The 16,071-nt window shown below is 41.4% G+C and overlaps 1 protein-coding gene across 1 annotated transcript in view; it reads right to left on the reverse strand.

Moving 5' to 3' along the window:
* Positions 1–16,071, reverse strand: part of piezo1 (piezo-type mechanosensitive ion channel component 1) — a 96,218-nt gene that overhangs the window by 8,196 nt on the left and 71,951 nt on the right. The window contains exons 20-37 of the mRNA XM_060858946.1: positions 15,426–15,551; positions 14,428–14,628; positions 13,836–14,040; positions 13,197–13,301; positions 12,915–13,071; positions 9,532–9,775; positions 9,269–9,365; positions 8,391–8,556; positions 7,950–8,039; positions 5,389–5,465; positions 4,887–4,961; positions 3,329–3,426; positions 3,072–3,201; positions 2,446–2,532; positions 2,061–2,236; positions 1,777–1,892; positions 1,024–1,179; positions 591–849 (exon numbers count right to left, since the gene is read on the reverse strand). Coding sequence (XP_060714929.1) covers positions 591–849; positions 1,024–1,179; positions 1,777–1,892; positions 2,061–2,236; positions 2,446–2,532; positions 3,072–3,201; positions 3,329–3,426; positions 4,887–4,961; positions 5,389–5,465; positions 7,950–8,039; positions 8,391–8,556; positions 9,269–9,365; positions 9,532–9,775; positions 12,915–13,071; positions 13,197–13,301; positions 13,836–14,040; positions 14,428–14,628; positions 15,426–15,551 — 2,565 coding nt within the window. The remainder of the gene's footprint in view (positions 1–590; positions 850–1,023; positions 1,180–1,776; positions 1,893–2,060; positions 2,237–2,445; positions 2,533–3,071; positions 3,202–3,328; positions 3,427–4,886; positions 4,962–5,388; positions 5,466–7,949; positions 8,040–8,390; positions 8,557–9,268; positions 9,366–9,531; positions 9,776–12,914; positions 13,072–13,196; positions 13,302–13,835; positions 14,041–14,427; positions 14,629–15,425; positions 15,552–16,071) is intronic.

A 16,071-nucleotide genomic window follows, 5' to 3' on the forward strand; every position in this document is an offset into this window, starting at 1 on the left:
TCGCTCAAAATATGCGTCATAACTGCCGACTTGCGAAATCCGACACACAGAAGCAGACGCATTATTGGTTTGCTGCAGTCGGCAAGTTAAAATGTTGATGTCATGAATACGAAGAGGACTCAATTAGACATTGAACTTTTTAATTGAAAGTAACCTTCAACCCAGAGTCTTTTTTGTTAAGGTTAGTTCAAACTGTTCAAAATATTTTTGTTTACCTGCAGAAATAAAATTTCGTTTACTCGGTAGCAGTTCATTTCATAAATACAACACACTACAGTTTTTTCTATACTTTACATAAAGGTAAAAAACGATATATGCAGTGTTCTCTTTATTTAAGATGTCAAATGGGTTTTGTGGCTCCCTGTGTTTTTTTTTCTGTGGGAAACGGGTCCAAATGGCTCTTTGAGTGTTTAAGGTTGCTGACCCCTGGTCTAGGGAAACAAATCAAAGGTAAAAATTCACTCTTCCTTCACAAAGTAAGGATTTTTGTGATTGAATGCTCTTCAAATCACTAAATATAACCTCAGATCAGTTTAAAACACAGCACAGTGCAGGACACTAGAACATGATCTGCTCAGCTTGCGCCCCACCTCTGTGTACACTATGGCAGTCATCCAGAACCTCTTTGAAGGCCGCGGTATGGACAGCATTGCCCACAGGAAGATTAGGACGGGCAGCACCAAGGATATGACTGAGGCCGTGACGACGTTGTTCAGCACGATGATGAAGTAGCACACGAGCTCAGAGTGAGCAGCCACGACATTACAGAGCGCGAAGAGAAGTTTAAGCAGCCGGTTCTGGGAGGCGTAAAACTCTCGACATTGTATCAGCTCCTCAATGACATAAGGCCTGGAACAGAACAAACAAGACATATAATATGCATACCATCCTGTAGTTTTAATTTATGTTTCTACTGATCTCTGACAACAACTCAGAATATCATGTAGGATGTAGGATATATAAAAAAAAAGAAAAGAAAAAAGGATATTTTGTTCCTGTCATTACCAGTGTCCAGAGTCCTACCTGTCTGAGAGCAGTTCACTGGCTGTTCTGGATTTCCTCAGTTGTTTTAGGTAATGTGATTCTGACTCTAGATCTATAGTGGGCTGGGAGCATAGTGTCATGCTGCTGTGGGGTCGTGGCTCATCAGATTCCAGGGCTTCCTCCAGCTCATCAGCACTACAGAGACAGGAGGAGGTCAGCAACAGGGCAAACAGTAGAATTATAAAAACAGAAATGTGCAGGATTTGCTTGTGTTCTAGTGCAATGAAGGTACCGTTTTCATTTGTCTAGAGAGTTAGTCTTAGATTATACAACCAGTAAAGCAGATTTTCTAAATATATTTATATCCCAAAAGTATTGGAAGAACATAGATGATTCATTTGTTTAATGCTATCTGCTGCAGACATTTAGGTTGGAGCTCCAAAGATAAATAGACTGATCAGAATTTCAGCTTTCATTTCCTGATATTTACATCTAAAGCAACTAAAAATGGAGACGTTTGCACCATTTTGCCATGTTCCATGTTGTTATAAGTAAATCTCAGGAAATGAAAGCTGAAATTCTGATCTATGGTCTCACATTGATCTTTTGAGCTCATCTCTATGTATTGGCCTTGATGTTCTAATATATTTGGAGGTCAATATGTCTATTTGTATTTTTGTCAATTGTATGGCATGTAGTGGACTCGCTGTTGTATACGTCCGTTTACATTTTATAAAAGTCACCAGAATTCTTTCAGGCCTAACGTTAAGGTGTGGTGTAGACGAGACGCACCTGGCAGTACGGCTGATATTAAGAAGGTCTGTATCGGTTTCGTCTAGACATGTGTCTAAAGTGAGACTTTCACTATCCTCAGACAGCTGGTCATCTGTAGGCTCACTCGCAGGCGTCTACACAACACATACAAACACACAATCACACACAGTATTTTATGCCATAAAGGTAACTTTCTATAATATATGTTCAGCCAGTCCTTTCATAACCTGTGCACTGTGTGTGGATGGGATGTACACAAGTGTGTAGTATTTGCGCAGTGTGTGTGTAGTGCCATGTCTGACCTGGCTGATGTTGTGGATGTGCAGGTAGCGCTCCTCACACAGGACGGTTGATGTGTTCACGTACTGCTTGGTGAGCAGGTTGAGCCACAGAGTGAAGCTGTCCACCATCGCCAAACACAGCATCCACAGGAACTTCAGCATTTCCAGGATCCTCTGCACTGTATCACTGCCAGAACCTGCAACAACAGCAGATGTGATGAAAGTCACAACACCTTGATACTGATACTGGGACAAATGACAACAACCTGCAGAACGGAGGAAAGAGCAAAGGAAACATCTGAATGAGTCAGCGAGTCCCAATCATCTCTGCCTCAGTAGCACTAACAATATTGTAAGCATCAATTCCTAAAGATTTCCTAATGCTTATTTAGAGATGAGCACATACCTGACTCCTCTCCTTCTTCCCCTGCCTCTTCCTCTTCCTCTTTAGAGGTCTTCTCTTCAAAAACAGACCCCGTCTCCTCTACATCACCTGATAAAGGAACGTAAAGTAACCGAGCATACAGCAGATTTTCAAACCACTGATATCTAGATTACTTCTCAATATAAATGTTGAATAGAATGAGAGATAAAAGTGATTGCTTATACATATTTGCATAATGCTAACTGGGCACTAAATATCAAATGAACACTTAAATAACCCTAAAAACTTTTCACACAGTTATCATAATTTCTGAAGTAGTATTCAGGCTAGTTTTAATATCGAATACTGATCTCATAGTGTAGTGTGAACGCTCATTTAGCTCCAATATGTGTACATTAAACAAATGTTTTTCATGCAGACTTGAGTCAAGTGTGTGATTATTGGGGTATATAGTATATATGATGCTAATTTGCTATAGGCTATATTAGCATTGCAGCTTCACTGCACAGCAAAAGAAATCAACTAAAGACACTAAACATCATTCCTGGATGATTACATGAGAGGGTTGAGAGGAAAATCCTGTTTAATACTAAAATATGAAGGAAGATTTAGTTCATGATGACGATGATGATCGTGTGTGTTCTTACCTGAGGCCTGTGAGCCAGCATGATGTCTCTCTCTCTCCTGTCTTCGTTCTTTCTGCCGTTGTTCTTTCTGTCTCTGTTGCCGTTCTTTTAGTACCTGCTTTGCACTGGTCACCCATGCCTGGTATGCCAACTGTAGCATCACACGCAACACACAACACACACACAGCCTTATATACAAAAGCAAGTGTACAACCGCACTTGACATAAACTGTTATATTACATTCCACACCTGATCTGTGTCTGTCTGTCTGTCTTACCTGAAATGCAGTCTGTTTTTGTTGTTTCTGCTCCTCTTCTAGGACATCCTCATCCTCACTGTCTGATTCAAACATGTAGTAATCCCCAGAATTCAGTACTACAAAACACACACAAAGTTCCAGAATGTTCTCCTTTATCCATTTCCAAATGAGACAGAGAAAGTAAAGAAATGGCCAGATTGATCTATCTCTATTAGTCTTTCCCCATTTTTTGTGTCTAATAGATTGAGTGACAGAATGACTCAGTGAGTCAGTCAGGGTAAAATAGCAGGTTATTGTGATGTTGTGAAGTTAGACCATGTCAGAACCTTTTTTTTACCTTTATTGTGAAATTGCAACATAAATAACTTAAGTGACAAACAGGAATAAATGTTTGGAAAAAAACTTGAATAATTATGGGAATTTGGCAGTGATCAGAACCGACCAATCACATTCAATCTCATGATAAATACTTATTAATATATATTTCCATTAATATACTGCCACAGCACAACAGTGGCATTTTTCAGAACAGGATGTCCCTCTAATTCGATGGGAAGAGCAGGAGAAAACTAGTCATGAAGGCTGCTAAAAGACCTACAGCAACATTAAAAGAATTGCTGCAATTTCAGGAAAGTACTCGGTGTTCCATGCATGTGACTACAATCTCCTGAATTATTCATATGTCATCTGTCAATATGCTTATAATAATAATAATAATAATAATAATAGTAATAATAAGCAAACTACACCAGAACAACCCCAAAAGAAGACCATCCACATGATGAAGCATGGTGGTGGTAGCATCATGTTTTACATCAGCTAGAACTGTGTGTACACTTATGCAACCGAGTTACTGTACATTGTATTTTCCTCCCTAATATGATCCTTATAGTTTTTGTCCACTTTGATTAGCATTAAGGGGGGCACGGTGGCTTAGTGGTTAGCACGTTCGCCTCACACCTCCAGGGTTGGGGGTTCGATTCCCACCTCCACCTTGTGTGTGGAGTTTGCATGTTCTCCCCGTGCCTCGGGGGTTTCCTCCGGGTACTCCGGTTTCCTCCCCTGGTCCAAAGACATGCATGGTAGGTTGATTGGTATCTCTGGAGAATTGTCCGTAGTGTGTGATTGCGTGAGTGAATGAGAGTGTGTGTGTGCCCTGTGATGGGTTGGCACTCCGTCCAGGGTGTATCCTGCCTTGATGCCCGATGACGCCGGAGATAGGCACAGGCTCCCCGTGACCCGAGGTAGTTCGGATAAGCGGTAGAAGATGAGTGAGTGAGAGAGTGATTAGCATTAATCAATTGTACTGATATGATTACATCACAAAAACCTGCCATTTTAACAGGGCTGTGTAGAACTTGATATATCATCTGGACTGGAATGGACCGGAGTGAATGAAAGACAGAGTACTGTAAGTGATAGTGAACAATAGTGAATGAGGGAGTGTATGGGTGAAAGATTGATAGAGTGATTGTGTGTAATAGAGTGGAATAGGTTTAGAATAGAATAGAATAGAATAGGTTTAGCTAAGCTTCTTCAGTCCGTATGATGAACACGTGTGTGGACATGCGTGTACCAGTTGCATGATCCATCCAGGGACGATACCACTCTTTTTTCTTCTTCTTCTTCTCCTTCCTCACTTCCTGAGACTCTGTATAAAGAAGATATGGCTGTCATCTTTATATAGACATGTAGAAGGAGCTTTTAATGAAAATCAGTCTATCATGTGAGTACTGACTATACTGAGTACTGAGCATTGTCTAATACTGTTGTAAAATATGACACAAACCAATGATATTTTCCAAAAAATTTTGGAAATTTATTTATTTTTTTTAATATACTGGTATAATTTCAATCGTGTTAGCTTTAAGTGAAACTAAGAGCTGTTGCAGTGGATCTGAATGCTGTCACACCACATCTGAAGACTGAAGACGTTTTCCCTTGTTATGGACATATGTTTGCTTGTATCAGCACATCTGACATTACAAAATGTTCGTACACGAATATATTTTATTTAGCGAGATATACAAATCCACAAAAGCCATGTACTGCAGCTTTAAGTAGGAGTGAATGTGCACCTGATGACTGCTGCTCTCTTTCGGATAGCTTCCGTCCCTCTTTATATCGCTGCTGTTTGTCACGGATTCGCTCCATCCTGAGGAGACACGTGAAGGTAAACAGTGACTGTAGTGTTGAAGAGTGTTGCACATCAGCAGTGTGTATACACAGTTGTATTTCATTTATTCAGATAAGTGGTTACAATGGTGGAGAGATACAGAAGATTAAACTTAATTAAGACAAACAAAAACAGGTTGTACACATAGAATATAGCAGAATAGAGTAAAATCACAGCATGTAGGTCGATAAGTCAGAGTCATCAGTGAGTGAGTGAGAATGTGTGACTGAGTGAGAGTGAATGTGTGAGTTAGTGAGGGTGAATGTGTGTGTGTGTGTGTGTGAGTGAGTGAGTGAATGTGTGAGCGAGTGAGTGAGTGAGTGAGTGAGAGTGAATGTGTGTATGAGTAAGTGAGAAAATGTGTGAGTGAGAGTGAATGTGTGTGTGTGAGAGTGAGTGAGTGAGTGAGTGTGAGTGCGTGAGTGAGGGTGAATGTGTGTGAGTGAATGTGTTTGTGAGTGAGACATTGAGTGAGTGAGTGAGAATGTATTTGAGTGAGTGAGTGTGAATGTGTGTGTGTGAGTAAGAGTGAATGTGAGTGAGACACTGAGTGAGTGAGTGAGTGAGTGAGTGAGTGAGTGAGTGAGTGAGAATGTATTTGAGTGAGTGAGTGAGAATGTGTGTGTGTGTGAGTAAGAGTGAATGTGAGTGAGACACTGAGAGTGAGTGAGTGAGTGAGTGAGTGAGTGAGAGAGAATGTATTTGAGTGAGTGAGTGAGAATGTGTGTGTGAGTAAGAGTGAATGTGAGTGAGACAGTGAGTGAGTGAGTGAGTGAGAGAGTGAGTGAGTGAGAATGTGTGTGAGTAAGAGTGAATGTGAGTGAGACACTGAGTGAGTGAGTGAGTGAGTGCGTGAGTGAGTGAGTGAGTGAGAATGTGTGTGTGTGAGTAAGAGTGAATGTGAGTGAGACACTGAGTGAGTGAGACACTGAGTGAATGAGTGAGTGCGTGAGTGAGTGAGAATGTGTGTGTGTGAGTAAGAGTGAATGTGAGTGAGACACTGAGTGAGTGAGACACTGAGTGAATGAGTGAGAGTGTGTGTGTGTGAGTAAGAGTGAATGTGAGTGAGACACTGAGTGAGTGAGTGAGTGAGTGAGTGAGTGAGAATGTGTGTGTGTGAGTAAGAGTGAATGTGAGTGAGACACTGAGTGAGACACTGAGTGAATGAGTGAGAGTGTGTGTGTGTGAGTAAGAGTGAATGTGAGTGAGACACTGAGTGAGTGAGTGAGTGAGAATGTGTGTGTGTGAGTAAGCGTGAATGTGAATGAGACACTGAGTGAGTGAGTGAGTGAGTGAGTGAGTGAGTGAGTGAGTGAGAATGTGTGTGTGTGAGTAAGAGTGAATGTGAGTGAGACACTGAGTGAGTGAGTGAGTGAGTGAGAATGTGTGTGTGTGAGTAAGAGTGAATGTGAATGAGACACTGAGTGAGTGAGTGAGTAAGTGAGTGAGTGAGTGAGAATGTGTGTGTGTGAGTAAGAGTGAATGTGAGTGAGACACAGTGAGTGAGTGAGTGAGTGAGAATGTGTGTGTGTGAGTAAGAGTGAATGTGAATGAGACACTGAGTGAGTGAGCGAGTGAGTGGGTGAGAATGTGTGTGTGAGTAAGAGTGAATGTGAGTGAGACACTGAGTGAGTGAGTGAGTGAGTGAGAATGTGTGTGTGTGAGTAAGACTGAATGTGTGAGTGAGACACTGAGTGAGTGAGTGAATGAGAATGTGTGTGTGAGTAAGAGTGAATGTGTGTGTGTGAGTAAGAGTGAATGTGTGAGTGAGACACTGAGTGAGTGAGTGAGTGAGTGAGTGAGTGAGTGAGTGAGTGAGTGAGTGAGAATGTGTGTGTGTGAGTAAGAGTGAATGTGTGTGTGTGAGTAAGAGTGAATGTGTGTGTGAGACACTGAGTGAGTGAGTGAGTGAGTGAGTGAGTGAGAATGTGTGTGTGTGAGTAAGAGTGAATGTGAGTGAGACACTGAGTGAGTGAGTGAGTGAGTGAGAATGTGTGTGTGTGTGAGTAAGAGTGAATGTGAATGAGACACTGAGTGAGTGAGTGAATGAGAATGTGTGTGTGTGAGTAAGAGTGAATGTGTGTGTGTGAGTAAGAGTGAATGTGTGTGTGAGACACTGAGTGAGTGAGTGAGTGAGTGAGTGAGTGAGAATGTGTGTGTGTGTGAGTAAGAGTGAATGTGAATGAGACACTGAGTGAATGAGAATGTGTGTGTGTGAGTAAGAGTGAATGTGTGTGTGTGAGTAAGAGTGAATGTGTGAGTGAGACACTGAGTGAGACTGTATGTGAGTGATTGAGTGAGTTTACATTGTGACATGTTCATGTTCAACTCAGTTTGTTATTCATTATTTAAAATAATAATAATGAATGGAGCTGATTGGGGCTGTACAGTAGCATGTGAGTGTTATGGAGGTGTTTGTGTGCTGTAAAGGAAAGAGGAAGTGCAGGAGGAACAATAACTCACGAGCCCTTCAGCTGTTGTATAGACTTTTTCTCGGTCTGCTGATAAAAACGCACATTCTTTATAATGCTGGCATTGAAGAGCTCAAAACCCCTGTACACACACACACACACACACACACACACACACACACACACACACACACACACACACACACACACAATAACCAATATGATCAGTGTATACAATCACCCTACATAATAAACTGTCCTCTCTTATTGCTGCTTACAATAGCAAATAGAATTAAAGAGCATTTCTGTTTATAATACTCCTACACTATAAAATAATACAGCAGAAGTACTAACATTCTTCATTATTATAACTTTTGCTTTGGGTGTACGGAAGGTTGATATTATTGAGATTATTATTAATAATATTATTATTATTATTATTAATATACATATTATTATCTTGTCTCCCTCTGCCAGCAGGGGGCGCTCTCACCGTGAGGCCTGTAGTGCAGACGCCTGCAGATCTGCAGTCACATGAACAAAGTAGAAGCTGAGGAAGACTCTCCTCTGCAGCAAGAGGAAGAAGAAGCAGATGCTGTCCCAGATGATGCCTGCTTCCTCAATAGGCAAACTGCACTCTTTACCACTCAGGGATGTGGCTGTGGAGACACACACAGACACACACAGACACATACAGACACACACACAGACACACAGACACACACACAGACACATACACAGACACACACAGACACATACACAGACACACACAGACACACAGACACACACACACACACAGACACAGACACACACAGACACACAGACACACAGACACACAGACACACACACAGACACATACAGACATACAGACACACAGACACACAGACACACAGACACACACAGACACACAGACACACACAGACACATACAGACACATACAGACACACACACACACACACACACACACACACACACACACACACACACACACACACACACCTGTAAGCATTCTGCCCCACAATGAAGTCGGCCACAAAAATCAGCTCTGGCAACAAAATGCTGCTCAAGAACTTTAAGACTTTTCCATTGCTGTTATTTTGGGGGTTTCTTTAACATGTTAATCATCTTGTGTTGTGTAAATGAGAAGCTTTTGAAGATCATTGTTAAAAATAAACAAAATTTAAACCTCAATCTTAAATCAGTTGTCAACCAAGAAACAACTAATTTTATGGGTAATGACATTAAACTGACAAAATATGAGTTATGTTTCCAGAAGGCCAGAAATACAACTCTTTTTTGTTCTAGTCATGAATAAAATCTAGTGTTATGCATTAAAGGTTGGACTCTAAAAACCAGTACAAACAGACTCACGGTCATAGTAGCCTTTGACTGTACAGACGAGACTGAAGAGCTGGATCACCCAGCAAAAACGTGCCTGCATCTCAGCTACAAACACACAGGCCAGGATCTGTCAGGACCCCACACACACACACACACACACACACACACACACACACACACTTCAGTAATGTATACACATCACAGACATGGTTATTACAAGCCCTAGATACACTAAGTGACTGTAAGCATGTGTGACACTCTTCAGAGCCACGTGTGTTGTTCTGCTCACTCACAGACAGTGCGTTCTTGGCGATGATCACTCCAACATTATAGATGATGAGGCAGTCCCACATGAGCAGGCGCGTACGGGAAGGTTTGACCATCAGCCGCCTACCGTACAGCAGGAAGAAAAAGCAGGCCAGAAGATATCCCAGACCGAACACGCTGATCCGAGTGGAGCCTGTCACAAACAGCACGGCCAAGACTAACCAGAACATGTTTCGGAAAACCAGGACTTTCATCATATCCAGGTAAGATCTGAGAAATGGAAAGAAACAAACAAACATTTCAACTCAGACCACAAGAAACAAGGCTTTAATATCATCTCAGACAATGTCAGTAGTTTTATATACGTTCTATCTAAAAGCCCCACGGATCCCCAACCAAATCCACATCCTCAGATTTTTTTTTTAAACAAAAATACAACAATACAGACCTTTTACATTGCAAACATGTAAATGACAACTGTTTTGAGTATCTTTATCTTATTGTTATCGATGTATGAGCACGTTAAAACATCACAAACTGCACTATTTATTCTAATTTCCAAACACTGACAAAACTTGTGATGTGATGTCATGTGACAGGAACAGAACACAGACAGAAACTTTTCACCTCACACACATTGTATCCCACTTTATTTGACCTTCGACTATGTACTTCATTCGCTTCAGATAAAAGCTTGTAAGTGTAATGAAGGTAATGAAAAAAGACCAGTTGAAGTTTAGTGAATACTTAACAAAGAAGAATCTAATTGGTCTTTTTCCATTACATTCATTACAAAGACTGGTACAGAGACTGATCTACAGTGGCAGCCTCTCTGTGGGGTAGGTGGTAGGTGGGTCAGACCCCAACCAGAGCAATGGTAGGTGGGACAGACCCCAACCAGAGCAATGGTAGGTGGGTCAGACCCCAACCAGAGCAATGGTAGGTGGGTCAGTTCCCAACCAGAGCAATGGTAGGTGGGTCAGACCCCAACCAGAGCAATGATAGGTGGGTCAGACCACAACCAGAGCAATGGTAGGTGGGACAGACCCCAACCAGAGCAATGGTAGGTGGGTCAGACCCCAACCAGAGCAATGGTAGGTGGGTCAGACCCCAACCAGAGCAATGGTAGGTGGGTCAGACCCCAACCAGAGCAATGGTAGGTGGGTCAGTTCCCAACCAGAGCAATGGTAGGTGGGTCAGACCCCAACCAGAGCAATGGTAGGTGGGACAGACCCCAACCAGAGCAATGGTAGGTGGGTCAGACCCCAACCAGAGCAATGGTAGGTGGGTCAGACCCCAACCAGAGCAATGGTAGGTGGGTCAGTTCCCAACCAGAGCAATGTTAGGTGGGACAGACCCCAACCAGAGCAATGGTAGGTGGGACAGACCCCAACCAGAGCAATGGTAGGTGGGACAGACCCCAACCAGAGCAATGGTAGGTGGGTCAGACCCCAACCAGAGCAATGGTAGGTGGGACAGACCCCAACCAGAGCAATGGTAGGTGGGTCAGACCCCAACCATATACCTACATCAGCCATTCAACAAATGTTAATCTTCATAGTGTTCTCCATCCTTCTCCATGCATCTTAAATTCTACTGAAATATTCATTTCTTAACTTTTCTCTAGACCAATGATTTCAAATATGTTGCTGTTTTTGTTCTGTTGTTGTTCAATTCTGTCAAAAAAGTGGTCAAAAGTAGGAGCTGCAATAAGTGTGAACAGAAGCCCACAGAGGCAGGAATCATACTGTCTCATGCTCAGAGGAGGTCTTGCACACGTGCTGGAGTTGAATCTAATACATATACACCAAAGTGTAAGTGCTGACAGTGTATCTATGATATATTGCACATACTGGAAGACGTATAAGGAAATTATATGTAGTGAGTAATGTCTGTATATAATGCATGTATGTTTGGTGCTGGAAACTTTGCTAAAACCTGATACCGTGCTTACTGAGATTAGTTCTTGTGTGTGTGCCTCGCTGGTGACAGGAAACATCCAAATGTATCAAAAACAACTGTATGCTGGATAACTGTATGTTGTCTCTTATCCGTATACAGCACAGTCACTACACTACTGTACATAGTTCTCTATAGCAACAGGTTTGATTGACTTCTGACATAATTCTTACATTTTTAAAAACGCTGTTAAAAAAAAGTTGTTTTTTTAATTCACCAAGTTCACCTAATTTTATAATATTTGATAACAGAGAAATGGATTTTAATCACAGTCATTAGTACTGTTAATTTAAATAAAATGATTAATATAATTATTATTTTTAACAATCCAAAGTGCCAAGGGTCCAAAGGACAAGCAATGTTTAAATCTATTCAGTAATACAAATAAATCTATTTTACTCTAGATATTTTTTAACTGCAGTTAAAAAAATGCAGTTATATAAAAAAAGACTCTCTTTGTGCCTCCTGTCTCTGTGTTGTATGTGACTGAAACATCCACTTTACAGTAATGGGTATTTTGGCAGCAGTTAAAAGGATCCCTCTTCAATAGATCAGGATGAATAGTGCCAGGATGCATAATCACAAAAGAATGAATAGGAGGTCATTAAATATAATTCCCACTTCTTGCCTGAAAGAAGCAGCATATCAGGGAAGACCAGAAGAGATGCTAATAGGCTTTTCATGCAGATAAAACATGTACACAGCATAAATGAGGATCTGGCGACAGCTCCGTCATGGCCTTAATCTCCTCTGAGGTAAATGATAGAGCAGGCCAAGATTATGACCTTGATCAATGACTCCTGTTTCTCTTAGAAATACTAGGCTATAGATCATCAGAGGAACTAATGTCATGGCCTTCTACTTGTCTTGACTGGGTTCTGGCTGCTTGTCCAAACAGATTTTCAAGCTAAAAGATGGTCTTGATTCTAACTCACTCAAGACCAGATACTAACTGTTTTTTAGTTAGTTAAGTGTTCATGAAGAAGTGGATCTATAGCCTTTTTATTGGAGATAGTGACAGATTCTGTCTGAATTGAGGTTGAAACTTCATACCATCACCAAGGGACAGTGTGTTGGAAGGTTCTGGAAAAGGAGCCTCTCGGAGTCAGCAATGCCAGGCATAGGTCGTTAATTAACAGGTCATAATTAACAATAGTGTCAAATTAGTTCGTGTAACATTAGTTATAAAAAACAATGCGCTCCCAATAAGTTTCTCTGAACATTTCATTGGAAAAGACAAGAGTGTGGTTCTGCCGCACCTCAGCTGACTGAACCAATATATTTTTGACTTTAATTTTCATAGTATTCATTCAACAGCACCGGGACACTGGGAGTGTACACAAATGATCCACTTCCCTGAGGTTCATACACAATCCGTCCAACTGCAGCTCTCATCTTGCTTTCTATAATCACGGATCCCTGGAGCCGTTTCTCTGTAACAAAACCATACCTGCAGTTGATGAAATTAGGAGCTGGATTAAAGAGCATGTGCTCCATGGGGTCAGGGTTGTCCTTATTCTCTCCTCCCATCACCATCCATTCCTCTTTCTTCTCGTTCTCAAAAACTGCCCATTGTAGCGAGGCACACATTAGAAGCAGGAAGTCCGCTGCAGACACACACAAATACAGGAGTTCAAGAGAAAATGCACTTGCGCTATATCTGAGTAATGGCCCTCTTTATTGGATCTTGATATAACAGCATGTCAGTACCCATCTAAAGCTAGTGACTCACCGATGAGGTTCTTGGAGTTGGGGATGATGTAGAAATCAGGCAGGTAGATCCATTTAATCAGAGCTGAGTTGATGTTGACTGAGCTTTTCCATCTCCATGGGTAGTCTGTACAAACATGCCATTAATTTAAGCTGTTTACGTCAGCAGACCAAGCCTTCACGCCAACATTAACATTCCCCTAGTTTATCTCTTTAGTTCCTCATGATTATAGAGTTTTTTCATCTTGCGCTGTTATGCTTTAGTTAAGTTTAATAATTTTTTCATCACCTTGTTAAATATAATTGACTGCAGTTCGGTTTTTCAATTGCTTGCTTGAGCTGTGCTAGAAATGAGGCTGGAATAATAATAATAAAAAAATGGGCTTTTTCATTTAGTTTCATAAAACATTAAGTTAAATATTATGTTCGTTGAATCTCCCAGAGCCAGTCCCATGGACTATAAACTTTTACAATTTTTAACTAGTCTTCATAAACTCAAGAGTCTTCATTTGTTCACCTATTATAATTTAGCCTACTGATGCAGCCATGCATTTCTGTAGAAAACAACATATTTATTTATTTCTACGTGTGTTTACATTGTATGTGTGACAAATAAAGGCTTCCTCTTCTAATGACGAGGATCGCTGATAGGTGGACTCACCGAGACATAGAGCAGGAGGCATTCCCACACACAGGATGTACTGATAGATCATAAAGACCACCAGGAAGATGCAGTATTTAGACCAGATCTGAGCAATGACCTCGCGGCGACGACGCACCATGAGGGCGACCAGCCAGCATCCGTGGATAATGACCAGGAAGTTCATGCGCTGGCCAATCACATTCACAGTCATCAGGAAGCAGATCTACGGAGTGTACAGGAAGTTCAACTTGAGTCATGGTCAAAGTTAGTAAAAGCAACTTAAAGGTGTAGTCTACTATGATAATTCTATTATTGCATAATTTCACAAACATGGCATTTCACTTTCCCAATCCTGATAGAACAGGAAAGGGATCTCAGGCAAAATGATGTCATATCATATCAAGCATGCTCTTTATTACAGTAAGCCATGTGCAGGCAGTCTGATCACTGAGCTCAGCAACACTGTTCTATCATTCCAACACTGACAGATTTTTTTATATTACACACACAAATATTTAATATTATGACGAATTAACCTTGAGACTTGTTAAGAGTGGTTTGAAATCAGTGTGGCTTAAAAACAGTACTGTAGGAGTTGAAGAAGCCAGACCTCAAGGCCAAACTTGTAGAAGCTGAAGTTGAGCAGGTATCTGATGCAGGGCAGCAGCCCCTCGTCCAGTTTGTCACGCGTGGATTGTGGGAAGATAGCCGGGATGGAGGGAGGAGAACGATGTACCTGCTTGTAGTGATGGATCTGGTGCCGGTACACGGTCGCCTCAAATACCAGCAACAGCAGCACCAGCAGATGGTTCTGACAGCACAGAAGACACAGTTTACAACACACAAACAAAAATTCTACTTTCATGTAAAATGTATTCTTCCTATTAATGTCAGTCCATTCATTTATTTCCTGTAGTGTTTATCCTAGACAGGATCCTGGAGTCTCCTCCAGAGGACTCGGGACACAAGGCGAGGGAATCTCTAGATCTGGTGCCAACCCATCAGTGGGCACAATCACACGCACTCACACATTATGGACAATTCATTGATTCTTTCAAGATCAGCCTGCAATATGTTTTTGGACTATAGTAGGAATCCGGAGTATGGTATTTACTTTGGTATTTACTTTGGTGTGTGCATATAAACTTGAGGTACCACAAACCACAAATCAATGCAATGGTTCACAGCTGCTCTGTTTTCCTGCATTGTAAATAAACAGCCTGACAGATTTAGTGCTTGATATAGTTTTGGACTGGTGTGAAGGGGTGTTTGATCAAAACTGAGTAATCACAGATATTTTGGTGGCATTTTAATTTTTCTAGTATTTGTATTGTTTTAAGGCCCATAAGGCTTTGGATGATGGGATGGTAGTGAGCTGCCTCTGCTGGGCCCTTAAGCAAGGCCCTTAACCCTCAACTGCTCAGTTGTATAAATGAGATATGCTGTACATCAGCTGCTCTTGCAGTTTTTTTCATCAGCTTTTTTTTTTCCCATACATTTCTACTACAAGTCAAGAAGTTTTTATTGTCATTTCAACCATATATAGCTGACACAGTACTGATGTCTCATTTGCTGTGGATTACTTTAAGTCAAAAGTGCCAAACGTACCTTACTGTAGCCCAAAGCAGTGGCATCCTTCCTAAAGCCAAACCAGTTGGCTGGATCTACAGGTGCTTTGTAAAGTGTGGAGTTCAGGATCTCATCAACGTTCAGACTCGTCTCATTAGTCAGAGGCTACAAGGCAAATACGGAGAGACAGAACGTCAAGGACATGGCCTGATGGGTTAGGTCAAAAATATCGTATAAACAAATAGCATGAACAAAAATAAAATGTACAGAATTTCACAGTTTATACAAATGCATACAGTGATGATGTAAATGTGTCAGTAGGGAGTGCTGGGGAGGGCCTGCTTATCTTCTGAGGCCTAAATCACTCACTGTTTTCCATAAACAGCCTTAAAGCTCAAGGCTATATGTGTCTACGCTGGCTTACGGGTGTGGGTGGAATTAGATCGAGGCAGAGAGAGAGAGAGAGAGAGAGAAAGAGAGAGAGAGAGAGAGAGAGAGAGAGAGCACAGGAGACACATCAAACCAGTGCAGAGTCAGCTTCCAGACACAATGAGGCTCTGCCAGCAACATCAAGCATGTGGGTGTGTGTACGTGACAATGTTTGCTTATGAGCTTAAGGGATGATAGAGATAAAAACAGAAGGACATTTATATACAATTTCACATGTGCGCAAATTAAAAACCAT

Source organism: Tachysurus vachellii, chromosome 23 (assembly GCF_030014155.1).
Source record: "Tachysurus vachellii isolate PV-2020 chromosome 23, HZAU_Pvac_v1, whole genome shotgun sequence".
NCBI classification, from domain to species: domain Eukaryota; kingdom Metazoa; phylum Chordata; class Actinopteri; order Siluriformes; family Bagridae; genus Tachysurus; species Tachysurus vachellii.